Raw genomic sequence first — 15,573 nt, forward strand, 5'->3', positions numbered from 1 at the left:
AAAAAGTGAATGATTGTCAAGTTGACTGTGTAGAAAAATAGCTAAATGCTCAGCCTTTCCTATGATGTACACAAAGTTAAGAATAAATTTAATTTTTCATGAAAAAAAATGAGACATTTTTCAAATTGCCCTCGTATTATATGCATCTCGAAGATATGTCTCAAGAATGTAAATAATAATTTAAATAGGGATGTGAGATAGTGCTGACAAACACAAGGAAAAGATAAAAATGAAACTCAAACATATTCAAAATTTTCAGTGGCTATATAAATCCCCTCCCATTGACTACAACCTTGATGTGGTTGAAGGGCTTGTGCGTTTCAATGTCCCCTAGGACTATTTGGGCGGGAGCAATGATAATTGCCCTAGGTAGGGTCACCAATGCCAGATAGTTTGAAGGTTAGGAGCCAGATGAAAGATAGTATAAGCAGTGTGGCAGCTGCGATGGCATCTGATCTCAGTGGGGTAGCCATTGAGAGATGGCTACTGTGAATTGGTAATTCAGTGCAATAAATATGGGATGTGAATAAATTCAAATAAAACAAAGATTATGTGGTTTTCAAGAAGGATTAAGGTTAACATTAAAATAGAAGGGCAAAAACTAGAAAAGATGGAATAGTTTTGGTATCTCAGGAGTGTTTTGTACCAAAATGGTCCATAAGCAGTAGGCATGTGAGAAGAATTGCACTAGGCTCTCACAAGGAGGAGGGAATTGATGAGAGGAACGTTTAGCAAGGATCTTAAGGAAAGACTTGTGAAAACTGATATGGAGCGTAGTTATGTATGGCGAGGAAACATGGTCACTAAAACAGGATGATAGACATAGATTGAAGGATTTTGAAATTTGGGTGTTGAGGTGTAATGGATGGAAAGGAAAACAAATGAAGAAATGCTAGGTATGGGGGTGTGGAGAGGTGATTTTTGGGAGAAATCATAAGGAGGCAGGAAAAATGGATGAAGGGCATACTGATCGGCAGGGGGATGTTGAAGACTGTGAAACAGGGGATAATGTTAGGCAAACTACGAAGGAGCAGGAGTCGGGTAGGGATGTTGGAAGGGAGGAAAGAAGTACCCAGAACTAAACAGGGTTTATTGTGGAGAAGGTTGTTGTATTGTGTTTTGTTAGGAGACAGGGGGAATGTCGCCACACGGTTTGGTAGTTATCGTCCATGCTTCACCTACCTTGACCGGTAGATTACTTATAATAACAATAATCGCCGGAATTGAAGAGACGAGATTTATCACTTAAACAAAAAGAAAATAGGAAAATAGAAATTTTGCCGAAATCGTATTTCGAAACCATTTCGCACGCATGTTTCACCACATTCTGCTTCTAAACCTATGACATCTTGAAAAAAATTATAATCATTTACCAGGAGGCATAAAAAAATCAGATGTTTAAATCTAGGTTAAAATCTTTTTTAATCAAGAGTTGCTCTTATGACCTAAATGGGCATTACTCGTCAATGCATGACAACCTGTAACCATTTATATTTTATTATAACCTTGCATGAATAGCGTTTTTGTTTTTAAATGATATATCTTATATTTTATCATTGCGAAATAACGATATGAAATCATATAAAATAATGCTGTTCACTGTAAATTAGTCAGGTCGATTCACTTGTTACATTTAAAATTTGAAGAACTAAAGTAACTGCAGGCACAGGAAATATTGTCGCAAAACTATTTTAAGTGTCAAGCGAAAGCGGACTCGAAACATATTTCATTGACACGTTTTAGCCAAAGCAGAATATCAATTCCATCTCCAGTAGTTTCAAATATCAACTTGAATGTTCATTGGTCCAATCGGAACACGATATCCTTATTCGATTGGTCATTCGGAAAAACAGAGAGGCATGGGTTGTGCGCTTCTAATTCAGTTGCAAAACAAAACAGCTTCATTACCCATTTCAAAGTTATTTTCGGTAGACGCATAATTAATATAAAGCTGGTTTCGATTGCATGAGTTTTTTAGTCATTTGAATGTTTTTTGCGGCACGACATTGATACAAGACACTTAATTACTTCGAAATATGAGCCGATGGCCGTGAAGTGTACGTTTTATCCTGTTTCAATGTTTTATTTGGCGCTCAAGAAGTGAAATGGAAGATGACAAGAGATTTACTGTTTGTCGGCTTTGTTTGTGTCCTAGTGACTCGTTGATTAATATCTATGAATATTATGATGGATACACCCCGGCGGATGTAATCTCTGAATTGCTGGAATTCGAAGTGAGTAAAAAGCGTAATTAGAACGCTTTTTTCATTTATATGTAAAGTGATTACACTTCATACATAATATTCATAGTGTCTGGCCTATTTTAGTACTTATTTTCCAAGTCTGTGTATTGGTCAAAAACTTTCCAAAAAATAATGGAATATTTCTCTGGAGTAGACGAACCACCTTACTACTTCCAGAAATATTTTCTCTAAAAACAAAAACGCATTAGTGGTAGCTGTCTGAAATGAGATGAATACTGTCAACTTAGGCCAAAGTTTGTTTATTTGCTTCATGTCATTCATACCTTGTACAATAAAACTTGATGTAACAGTGACGCACAACTACAATTACAACTTCAGCTGTGAATAAATTATTAAATCATTATGAATTCACATCAGTCAAGTGTACTATTCAAAATTATGGAATAGTACATTGGGATATTGAGAGAGGGGGATCTTTTGAGTAAGTTAAGGGTGAAAATTGGTTGAATGTTAATGTGTTGGTGGACTAGACGATTCTCTGGACGAGTTTATTCTTTCTAATAGTCATCATCCTATTGGGCATGTACTAGTATACTGATTTCAGTGAATAGGAAAGTGGTAGAAGTAATGATAAATAATAAAAAGCTGTGAAAATTGTAAAAATCTGTAAAATTGTTAAAAAAATTGTTGTTGGTAGGTATAGAATATTTTCTAACTGCAATAACGTGGATATGTAGCAAAATCGCCATGCTACAGTTACTATTAAAAGAATCAAGGACAGCAGCACTGGTCCTTTCTCAACCATGTAAGTAATCCTTATAGGTGTGCCATTCTTTGAAGAAATCAGTTTTCACTCTGAATGAGTAAATAGTAGTTCTGGCCCCAGAATTAATAGAAGATGTGCAAAGCTTTTAATGCAAATGTATTTTCACACTGAGGTTAACTATCAAAAATTTAACATTTTGAGTGAGTGAAATGTATTAATGCTCCCTATCTTTTTTCTTATGTATGTTAGAATATCAATTTTTTTCTTCTGATTACAGATAGTGAATTGGATACCAAAGATTTGTTTAATCTGTTACTGTCATGGAAAATATGGATGATGTATCTTTTGAAAGTCAGATTTCTATAAAAAGTATACACATCTCCACCCTGTTGTGAGCTAAAGTTTTTTTAATCACTTAATGTTTTGTATCACGATAGTTGCTTATGAAAAGTTCAACATCATCTTTGTGAGGATACCATTAGAGTGTTCCAAACCCCACTTAAATATGTTACCCCTGCATGGTATTTTTGACATTTTGTTGTTGCTGAGTACTGACTGAAACTTACCAGGTGTGCCATAAGTGATAACTGAAATGCTTTGTATGGGGATCACTAAGGATGTCTTTGTAAATGCATATTGATTGGTCTGGTTCAACTGTGGAGGAAATGTACATTTTTGAAGTTTGTAAGAGACATTTTAAAATTACAGGTGTCAACCGGAGACATATACCCTCAATGTGTTTGTGAGATATGCATGAGAAAACTGAAGGACTTCAAGGTATTCAAAGAACTCTGTAAGGTCTTCAAGGCATCAATAGACCGTGCATATGCTGCCAGACGTGTTTGTCCTCCTGAAAGCACTCCAATTGTGGTAAGGAAAATGTTGAGATTCAGCTTATTGAGAAGTTTCAGGCCACTTGGTAAACCATCTGTGCACTTGGGTTGGGGTCCTCCCAAGTTAGGCATATGTGGATTGTCTTTGGTACAATTTTTTAATGGTAGAACAAATTAAGGTTTGCACATGCTGGGCAAGGACCTAGCCACATTGACAAACTGATTCCACTTGGATCACTGAAATTAAGCAATGATGGGCTTGTGCGGACCCTGGATGGGTGACCTCCATGCTATTACAGTGATGTGCTTGTCCCATGTCGGTATCTGGAAGCCAGGTGTTAAACCTGGGTTGGTACAATGGTCCAAGAGATCTTATTGCCCAGGGTTACTGTCAGTTGGTAGAACATCTAGGGATTATGGGGGATATGTAGGGGAGATGATGTTGTAGTTATATGATTTCATAGTCATGTATCATTTATTGCTGATCCTCTATAAATTGTAATTAATATTTGTTTACACTCTGTTGTCTTCCCTAAAGTCATGAAATATGAGTTGTTCCCATCTACATAAAGGATGAAAAATGCAACCCCTCAGAGCTATTTTCCTTACGATCATGCCTGATTTAGGTAATTTTTAAAAAATTATGATGAAATTACTGTTTACAATTTCCTGGAAAGCAATAACCTGCTTAGTTCCTTACGAAAGGGCTTTTGCTCAGGTAGCCCTATAACACAGACTTAACATCATGTTATCAGCATCATACTAAATGTTTTCGATAATTAGTCTAACATTTCATTGGTACTCTGTGACTTGACTAAGGCTTTTAATTGTGTTTACCATCCAGTTCTTTTGGAAAAACTAAAGTATCATGGATTTAATGGAGCAGGACTTATTATTTCAGTCTTAGCTATTGGGATGCTCACAGTGTGTTGCACTGGAAGTTTTGCAGTCTTTCTTGCGTCTAATACAATATGGTGTCCCTCAGGGCTCAGTTCTTGGTCTCAATCTCCAATGCTATTTTTTATGATGACTAATGACCTTCCCTGTAACACTGAGACCACTTACATCTTGTGTGCAGATGATGCAACCTTTGTACACGAAGACCCTAATCTAGAGGAATCAATTGGATATATGAATAATGGAATCAATGGATTTATGATTTACCCAAGGTCCATATGCTATGTTTTTTTTAACAGTTATCTTCGTTATGACCTGGAAATCTGAGGCCATGCTACATTTATGAAATGTCTTCATCCAACAAAAAAAGCCATCATGATAATTGCTAAAATTCTGCAACAGAACACTGCTCACCATTTTTTATAATAATGATTATTTTGATTGTGAAAAGCATGTACATCTATAAATTGTAAAATTATGTGAAATATAATTTACATTTATTTCCTACAAGATGTGAAATAATGATTATAACACCAGAGAAAAAATGATCTCTCCATGCGTAACTGGAAATGGAAAGAGGGTAAGGATCTTTGATGGAAGAGGGTTTGTATCTGTAGCAGTATTTGTGAATTTTATTTACCAAGAAAGGATGCTAGGTACCTATGTTAGAGAAGGGAGTGGTAAAGGTTATTGAAAAATTAATGTGGGTAATTAGGATTGCCCTCCCTATGTAGCACCGTGATGTTGCTAGATTTGTTAAAACGTTCTTATGATTATACTGAATGAATTGAATGTGGTTTTGGATAAAGTCAAATAGAAAAATCTCACTCCTTTGATGGGTAGATTGAGTCATGAAGTTATAACAAGAGAAATGTCAGAAATCACATGTATCTTTGTGTGTATATTTATATATCTACTCATGGTATGTTTTCTCTATTTCAGGCTGACCTAAGTCCTGTACCTTGCAGTATTGAAAAAATCCTTCCCATAGAGGTACTGTTGAATGTGTGTGTAAAATAGACAATTATTGCAGAATAACATGTGTTGATAGTTTTATTAATAATGTCCTTTGTTAATAGTTATAATTAGGATAAATACTTAATATGTGATCAGTTTTATTGTTAAATTAAAACCATGCATTTGATGGCATTCCATGATTTTTCCTTATCCTCTTTACAAATGAATTATTTTCTTGTCCTACTTAAAGTTTGGGTTCTTAGGGGGCTATTACGAACTGCACACTGCCGGTCGAGTTTGCCTGTCTGTGGTATGATAACGTTCGAACGGAGTCTCACTGACCAAAACAGTAACAAAAGGCAGAGTGACTCTGCCTGCTGGTTATACCATGCCATAATTGAGTCTCAGTGTGCAAAGCGATTATGAAGTAAGTTGTGAATGTTAGTCTATTTTTTCTCGTCTAAGAATTCAGTGCATTTTACTCTCTTCACCTTTGCATCCATTAATCAACAATTTTACACATTTTAATTCAGTATTCGTGTCACTTTAATGATTTTTGCCTAATAAATGTGTGTGCCTCTTTCTATGAAGGTTCCTGAATACCATTCCTCTGCTAATGAATGGGTAAAATCATTTTTGGGCCTAATGATTACGATAATTTTCATGCCTATAAAGCTTCCAGTTGCTCATAAAACTCTGATTCCTAGAGTAAACACGGTGACCGGTGGTGAGACTACGGTCCCCTCACTTGTAATAACAGTAGGTGGAGTTACAAAGTCTGACATCAGTTGAGTCCAACTGAGGAAGTGGCTGCGATCTCTAGTTCGTAATAGCCCCTTAGTATTTGAAAAGTATAGTGAATGTTTCTTAATTTCTTTTCTTACTGGTATCCTTATTTTTTTAACACATATATGTAATAAGGTTTCAGAGGAAGCCAAAGCTGACCATGGAGAATTGATAGTTCCTGATGATCCCATGGATTTTCCAATGGTAATTAACCATAAATTATCATTAAATGGAGAATGTTGGGCGTTACTTGTCCTCTGTCTGCTTTGGTCACATGGTATATCTGTCTATTTCAGTCAATGAAGAATTGTACCGTGAAATCACTAAATATTTCTTGTGTGAATGATAAGCAAATTATTTCACTCAACAGGAATCCACACCCTGGAGAGGTAAGCGTAGTCTTTTGTCATTAATTCATTATAGAGTAGAATATTGGTTAACCAAGTTCTGAGTAATCAAGGAACCTTATTGTCCACGGTAAAGATGTACCTAATCAAGTATGCATATACATAGTATTCCAATGCCTTTTGCTTTGACTGCACCCAGCTGGTTCACCATGAACAAATTATTAAAAACATTAAAAAGTTTTTATTAATTATACATTAATGAATTAGAAAAATGTAATTAAATTATTTATTATTAAAATTAAAATTATTTGAAAAAATTGTATGATATTAAAATAAAAAAAATTAATATTTATAATAATATAATTGGTTGATGGGAGGTTTATAATAGTTTAAAAATTAAAGCAGTCACCATGCAAATGGCTCAGAATTTTCCCTGGTGATGGAGAAATGTTCGCCAAGTATAGGATTTTACCGTTTTGGAACAAGGAATGGCCATGGGAAGAGTAATAGAGTTCTGCAGGAGACAGGGTTTAATCATATTGAAAACTTAATTTAAGCGTAACAGTAAACATAGGTATTTATGGAAATTTTCTGGGAGCTTACAGGAATATCCATAAGGCTATGTAATGTTAGACACTGATTTAAGGGAATACTTATATGACATTTTTACTAATTTTTTATTTTCTTGCATTACTTATGGTCTGAATTCGTAGCATTTCAAAAGTATAGTGAATTTTCTTTATTTCCTCTCTCTCTGGTTCCTTCACATTTTTTAAACAGTTCTGTAATTAGGTTTCAGAGGAAATCAAAACTGAGCGTGGAGAAGTGATTGTTCCTGATGATCCCATGGACATTCCAATGGTAATTAACCATCTTTTATCATCAAATGGAGAATGTTGGGTTTTACTTGTCCTCTGTCTGCTTTGGTCACATGGTGTTTCTGTCTATTTCAGTCAATGAAGAATTGTAGCGTGAGATTACTAAATATTTCTTGTGTGAATGATAGGCAAATTATTGCACTCGACATGAATCCACATCCTGAGGAGGTAAGCTTAGTCTTTTGTCATTGAGTCATTATTATTATTAGGTAATCTACCAGTTAAGGTAGGTTTTTGGATGGGCACAGCTACCAAATAAATATTTTGTGACTCCTAACAAAACACAATCCAGCAACCTAGACTACATCAGGTCCCACTTCATCTCTGAGTACTTCCTTCCCCCCTTCATCTTGTCCAACATCTCTATCCTGTTCCTTCCCTTTCCTTGTTTTCCTATCATTCTCCCCTCTATTACAGTTTTCAACATCCCACTGCTGATCAATACGCCCTTCATCCATTTTTCCTGCCTCCATAGGATTTCTCCCAACAAACCCCTCTCTTTGCCCACCATACCAAGTACTTGGTCATTTGTTTTCTTCTCGGTCCATTTCACCTTCTCCATTCTTCTCCACACCCACATTTCAAAAGCCTCCAATATACGTCTATCCTTCTGCTTCAATGACCATGTTTCCGCACCGTACATAGCTACGCTCCATATCAAATTTATACGAGTCTTTTATTAATATCCTCACCCAACATCCCTGTGATCAACTCCATCCTCCTTGTGAAAGCCTCTTTTCCTAGCGCAATTCTTCTCCTTACGTTCTTCGTCCAATTCTTCTCCTTACTTCTTTGACCGTGCTGGTCCAAAACACTTCCGAAATGGGAAACCACCTCAATTATCATTCCCAAGACTAATATGATGGATAATACATTAAGTCATTACAGAGTAGAATATTGGTTAACCAAGTCCTGAGCTATCAAGGATCCATATTGTCCAAGGTAAAGGTGTACCTAATCAAATGTGAATCTACATAGTATTTCAATTCCTTTTGCTGTGACTGCATCTAGCTGGTTTGCCTCAGGCAAGCTAATCCAAGACATGTATAAGATTCAATAGTTAAGTGCATTGAAGTTCATGACACTATTGTTTTTCATTCTTAGAGTGATGCCATTTTTAACAAGAATGAAACTACATCACCACACCCTAAAAGTCTTTTTGTGATGAGGTCATTTGGTACTGTGATTTTGTTTCGAGCCCATACCATACCAGTTATAGAATGAAATGTTTTCTGTTTTGCACCAAGATGGTGAATGCAGGGGGAACATGAGTGAATAAATTGCATTAAGCCGAGAAACCTATCCCAAGGAGGAAGAATTCGATGACAGGATTTTAAGAAGAGACTCGTAAGTTTGATGGGAAGCTTGATTTTGTAAGGCCCTAAATATGGTCATAGGCGGAGGATGACAGGCATAGGCATTAGAAGCTTTTGATATGTGGGTGTGGAGAAGGGTGAAAAAGGTGATATGGACAGAAAGGAAAACAAATAAGTAAGTTCTAGGCATGGTGGGGAAGGAGAGGGGATTGCTGGGAGAAATCATAAGGAGACAGGAAAGGTGGATATGGAGCTTATTGATAGGGAAATGTACCAGCCCCTTACATTACTTTCTTTGGTTTCACCCACTAATCCTTTCTCCTGAGGCATGACCCTAACTTCAATGCTTGTTTTCCTTTCCATCTCTTTTACCTTTTCAATTCTTATTAACACTGGAATCTCAAAGGCCTCAAAATTATGCTTATCTTCAAATTTCGAGCCCGAAGAAAAAAATTCTTCATATCCAAATTTTCATTAGTTTTTCCGAACATCCTCGCTGTACTCATTATTATTACTCTATCTCTGTCATTAATTCTCTCTTCCTTGTGAAAGCTTCTTTCCTTAATACAATTCTTCTTCTTACATCTCGACTGCATTGACCATCTTGGTCCAAAATACTCTATGATATGTAAACTGTTCCTTGTGCTCTTGTTTATGGCTGCCAATTCAACATTTACACTTAGTCTTCCTCCTTGTAACATTCATAGCCTTTGTTTTGTTAAATTGATCCTAATACTTTTTTCTCACAAATATTTTTTAATGCTCTGTTCAGTGATTGCTACCCCTTGGCTGAACGTATAATTGATTATATATATTCCTCACCTACTTGCTCTTCTGCCTCCAGCTCTTTCTATGTCTTCCTAACCATTACCTCGTCATGTGCATTGAAAATCATGGGTAATAATGGACAACTCTTTCTATGCTAATACTTCACTAATTGTATTATGACCCTATGTAATGAATTCCAACGTGTATGATGAATGGATATTCAATATAATTTGTGTTAATGTTTTTTCCAGCTTCATGGTGATAATGCAGCAACTGAAGAAATCAAGGAAAAGTTTTCGTGTGATGATAATGGAGTATGCATCAAGGAAGAAGACGATTCAAGCAGCGAGGATTATAGCACGATGGTAATTTATTGCAACAAACTAGGAATATTTTTGGCAGTACTCAATAATTGTTGTATCTATAGTCTATTTGATGTTCCTCAGTGAATCATCTATGGTGCTCTTGCTAGAAGCATGTGCATCTTAGCGTATTGTGCTGTTGAAGTAAAGTTGAATTGAATTTCAGGATGAAGAGGGAGACACATGTGGAGCAGATGAAGAGAATGTTGAAAATGAGAAGCAAATCCACAAAGGGGAACAGTTGCCTGTCAAAACTCATGTTGTCCTGCAAGGAAATTCAGTTGTGAGTTATGAATTGGTCACATTATCCTAAGTTCCATGTTTCTGTGATTTATCAAAAAATAATTGGGGGAAATGATTACAACAAATCACAAATAAATATATTTGACAATATGTTGCATGCTCTTCCTAGTTATCTCTAAGTTTTCATTTGAGTCATCCTGGGGGTATGAATGCTGTAATTAGAGTTCTGTTTTTCGCTTTCCTAAATTTCCATTTCACTAACCAACCCCTTACATCAAAATCCAAGTTACTGAAATACAGTAGAACCTCCCTTAATAAGTTTCTTGCGCAGCGAGTTATTTGCAGAATGAGCAAAACTATTGGTCCGTAAAATGACTTGCTTGACTAGCAACTCATCACATAACAAGTAATGAGTAGAGAGTAATTCCTGAATGAATTTGCATCTGCTAATTCAGTTTGTGTTTAGCACTGGTTCCCTTAGCATCTTAGTATCGCTAGCGATCATATATTTTTCCAAACTTGTGTTCAGACAAATTATCAGTGATTTTTTTGTGGAAAGTCAAATATAATTTTGTGCATATTTTAAAAATGACCTTGAAGAAAAATCCATAGAAACTCATAAGAGGATAAAAATAACAACAGGAAAGAATCGTTGAAAATCAGGAAAAAGGTATTAGTGTGGCTGTTAGTCTAGGAAAGTGATCAAAGATTTGCATTTTCTACCAGAACAAGGACAAAATGAAGGAGCTAGATGCTTCAAAGAGAGTAACAAGATTATCAACACTATGGGCACTTATTCTCAATGATGTTGAAATGTTTCATCTCCAATGGGTAAACGAAAAGCAATTGCATTGGGATACTATTGACAAGAGTATTATTTATGAAAAGTGTCATTGTCAAGTCACTGTCATCAAATTGACACTATGTTTATGACAGACAATATCCTATAGCACCAGTGTCAGGATACTTCTTAGTTGCTTTTGTGATGATGTTCTATTTTCCATCTTTATGAGGACACTGTTTCTCAGATTCAGGTGAAATGATGTGAAAGTTTATCATTATGAGAAAAACAAATTTGTACTTTTCCATAGATTTAGTTGTCAGGTACCAAACGTTTCAGTTCATTGAGCCATCTTCAGGTGCAAGATAAGATTCTCATTGTGATACATCATAATTATACCTAAAATATGCTGGAGGGCTTCTGATGATACATCACTCTTAGCTAATCATCTACTACAATCATCCCACTCATGTAACTTTAATCTGGAGATTCTTTGCTACGAAAATAAGGGCAAAAGACTTGATATTTTAGAACAGCTTGAAATTGTGAAATGAAATATTGATGTTCTTTTAAATGACAATATTTTTTAAACCACTCTTTTGTCCTCAGAATCCCATTTCTACAGTGAATAGTAAAACTCCCTCTCTCCTACTGACTCCACCCTCCACATATTTCCCATCTAACCACCCTATACCCTTCACTCTCAGTAAGTGTCAAACAACCCCTCCCTGATTATGCCCCTCTTAGAATCACTTACATCTATACCTCATCCTCAGGGTGAAATTGGTGCACTATGCAAGAAGGTGAAAACACTATCTGGAAGTTTTAAGGGAAAATCTGTGTTTACAGTCAAAGATGATTTGGTTAAATCATACTTGAAATAGAAAAGATCGAAGAGAGATGGAAGAAATGTGTAGAAGAACCGTATGGTAAAGAACGTAGGCCAGCATGGTTAGAAAGGGAAAATGATGTAGACGAAGATAGCTTAGGTCCAGGCATGCTCGATAATGAGATAGAAAGGACATTAAGGGAGATGAAGTCATAAAGGGCTGTAGGGTTAAGCAGCACTCCTGTGAACTAATAGAAGGTTTGGGAAAATGTGGGGGGAAGTGTCTTTAAGGACTAATACGTAACATCTACAGGAGGGAATCTAGCTGACTTTGTGAGAGCAGTGTTAGTTCCTATTCCAAAAAAGGTAAAGGCTACATCATGTGAGGACGACAGAACAGTAAGTTTGATTTCCCACACATCTGAAAACAAAAGGATGGAGAGCAGGGCAAAAGATAATTGAGGTGATGATCAGTTTGGATTCAGGAAGGGTAGAGGCACATTAGGACTGGCAGCATCTAATTGCATTGTATTTTTATCAACTGTGTCAGGACACGCTGGTTTTAAACCAGGCCAGGAGAAATGTCGATGCATCACCTACCTCGAAAACTACAGAGATTAAGGAGGCTTTGAGCCCCAAAGCACGTGATAGTGGTGGAGGTGCTCCAAGAACACGACAGAGAATAAGTGAGGAAGGTTCCCATCATGCACTCACTTTCATATATTGTGACCTTCGTAATTTCAGTTCCTTGATCCATGTGTAATAAATTCAAGTGAATTCATTTTACGAGGGTAAGTCTATGAATAATCCGCAAAAGTGGATAGAGGCAATAATAATCAGACTACCTTCTTGAAATTAATTTATGTTTTATACATATTCACCATTTACATTCGCACGCTTATCCCATTCCTTTATGAGTCAATGCTAGCTGTCAGCAAAGAAGTCTTTCTTTGCTGTTACAGTCAATGAGTAACCTCTTGGACTATGGCATCATCATTTTCAATATGTTGGCCATCAAAATAATTTTTTAGGGATCCGAAGCTCTCTTCTCTCAAAGCATTGAAGGGTCTTTTGCATAACGCATTTACATCTGTACTGCATAAGGCTATGGTGTGCTTTTATGCATGTGCTTTGAATTCATTAGTTATCAAAAGTGGAGAACATTTACCAATAGGTGATGATTATATTTATAAAAAATGCAAAAACCTTACGTTAGGTATATGCTTTTGGCATTTGGAGCCCTGGAAGTAGAATTAAAGTGTATTCAAGGCCATTCCTTTGTCTATGCATATCAATAATCATATTGATTGTTTAGTGTATTAAGGCTGTAATGTTGTTATGTTTAGTTAAAGTGGAATAACTGCATGAGTTCAAAAGAGAAAAGATTGTCGTACTAGGAATTTAAACTTGAAGATGGGAATTATGCTTCAGAACACAGAAATAGGGCAGCTGAAAGGCATGTTGGCCTACCTCCAACTGAGGAAATGACATGAGAATGGAGGAAGCAAGAAGTTAATTCAATGAATGCAGATAGGAGTAAAAAATTAAGGTTTGTGTGCTTAAAAGGGCCAAAGCTCAAGGGACATATTAAGAAATGGATAAAACACAGGAAGAATTGGATTACTGTTTTAACAAAATTTATTTTAATTGAATTAGAAAATTATTGATAGGTATGTCTATTGCCAATTTTTTTCTGGGACAGCATTATGGTGCAAAGGAGTCGAGAAGAGAAATGGTTTCTTCGTGCATAACGGAACTACACTTGCATAGAACTACCCTTTGACTACACAAGGAAGGTTATAGAATTCCACGGTAAAAATAACTGCATGTATGATGTTGAAAGCAGTGATGACAAATATATAAGGGTGTCTATGATGAGTAAATATTTGTTTAGTTGCTAATTTTTTGTGTGAAAATTCTCTTTTCTTCCTATAAAGCGTTAAAATTAAAATACTATTTGGTCTGATCCAAGTATGTTTCATCAATTCTAATGTGGAAAATCATAGTGTATATTATGGGCTGGGAAATACGGTACTTAGTGTTTGTGATTTAAAAGCAGAATAGTTTTCCTGGCAAATGAAGCTCTGCTTATTCATGGAGCTCCATTCAGCTCCCCTTGCTTTTGCATTCTCTTATTATTATTCTTATTTTCCAAATGCATTAATGGAATTGGAGAACATACACTGGGTGTAATATTCTTTTAAGTTTTGTATGCTATATCCTGTATGGCATTGTCAGGCATTTCCACTCCCATGTGATTGTTTATACTCATGCTGATTGTGGATGTCCTCTTGTTGTCTTTAAACTTCCGTTAACATACTTTCCCAAATCCACCTTTCCATTTTGTGGAAATTAAATTCAAACCTAAGAGGAAATAGGTGAGCTTTAAGTCCTCTTCATTTTCAGATGGAATAGTGTGCCAAGTGATGCCGAACACCCAACAGAAACCTCCACATCCAATTCTCATGGGCAGGATCTGTTTAAAATAAATGTATTGCATCTGCAAAACTTGTGGCGTGTAGATAAACGTATGAATTATTTCATGTTGCAATACAATAGTATGAATACAATAGCTAGTCGTTGTATCAAATTGTCAGTTAGAATATTTATTGAAATATTTAAATTATTTTTGACCACTTTCATGACAACTTACAAGCCAAATGTATATTTTGGCAGAATATAGCATTGCTGCTTTTTGTGAGCCCTTGCTAAGCCACCTGAAGTAAATGGCTAAACTGTCCAGATTAGGAAGATCTGGATCAGCAAGGGTTTACTGTGGCTTGAAAGAGGTCAAGATTTATCCTTAATCAAAATGAGGCTCTAATCTTTGTAAATGATATTATATTCAGTACACATGAAGTTAATGTCTTATGATAGCTGGAAAAACACTTATGATGTCTTCCATTCTGAATTCTTTTGCAGTTAACAAGGAGTATGGCTGCTGCTGCTGGCAAACAGAGTAAAGGGAAGGAAAACAAGCCATTGTACTGTGCAGATCCAGATGTAAGAAATATTTATTTTCTTATTCCATCATCCATTTATTTCTTTTGTGTTTTTATTATCTTACAAAACTGCATGCATGAACAACACTTTGGTTTAGATGAGTAGAGCTTGTGGAAGTATGAAGTTTTGTACTATAATCTTTTGGCCATTCACCTGTTTCTTAGGTATTTATTTTTTTCTCCATTTATTTATGCACCTAATTGAATGAGCATTGAATTGTTTCCATTCATTGTTGCAATCATCTGCTAAGACTAAGTTAGTCACCATTGTTGATGATTATGAGCACCCTCTAACCAAATGAAGTTGAATGATGTTGTTTGACTGATTAGTTATTTATATATTTTATTGGTAATTACCCTTCTTTATGTTCCTGCTGCCAGCAATACTAGTGGGAAATGCAAAAGACGATTGGATTAAATGTATCATCTTTGGAAAAAAACGCCTTTGAAGTTATTGTTTTAGATATCCATACTTTCCAAGGTTTTCTTAAATTTTATATTAAATGAATTAGCTTATATTGATGGTATTCATATACATTCTCCAAATGATAAATTTACATATTTTAGTGTAGTAAAGTTTTACGATCTTTTTTGCAGTATGATT

General features: G+C 35.7%; 1 protein-coding gene across 3 annotated transcripts in view; it reads left to right on the forward strand.

The window, feature by feature from the left end:
* The first annotated feature begins 1,894 nt into the window (after positions 1-1,894).
* The window catches only part of LOC139694844 (serine-rich adhesin for platelets-like), a 48,695-nt gene continuing 35,016 nt past the window's right edge, over positions 1,895-15,573 (forward strand). Inside the window, exons 1-10 of one of the 3 annotated variants that reach the window (XM_071593366.1) lie at positions 1,895-2,234; positions 3,679-3,840; positions 5,643-5,693; positions 6,579-6,647; positions 6,740-6,832; positions 7,583-7,651; positions 7,744-7,836; positions 10,004-10,117; positions 10,281-10,397; positions 14,890-14,970. In XM_071593366.1, the coding sequence (XP_071449467.1) occupies positions 2,106-2,234; positions 3,679-3,840; positions 5,643-5,693; positions 6,579-6,647; positions 6,740-6,832; positions 7,583-7,651; positions 7,744-7,836; positions 10,004-10,117; positions 10,281-10,397; positions 14,890-14,970 (978 nt within the window). In that variant the 5' untranslated portion in view covers positions 1,895-2,105. Of the gene's footprint in view, positions 2,235-3,678; positions 3,841-5,642; positions 5,694-6,578; positions 6,648-6,739; positions 6,833-7,570; positions 7,652-7,743; positions 7,837-10,003; positions 10,118-10,280; positions 10,398-14,889; positions 14,971-15,573 lie in introns of those variants that run through there. The other 2 variants (XM_071593368.1, XM_071593369.1) reach the window with 2 other exon arrangements.

Source organism: Hetaerina americana, unplaced genomic scaffold, assembly GCF_022747635.1.
Source record: "Hetaerina americana unplaced genomic scaffold, ioHetAmer1.1.p SCAF_57, whole genome shotgun sequence".
Lineage (NCBI taxonomy): Eukaryota > Metazoa > Arthropoda > Insecta > Odonata > Calopterygidae > Hetaerina > Hetaerina americana.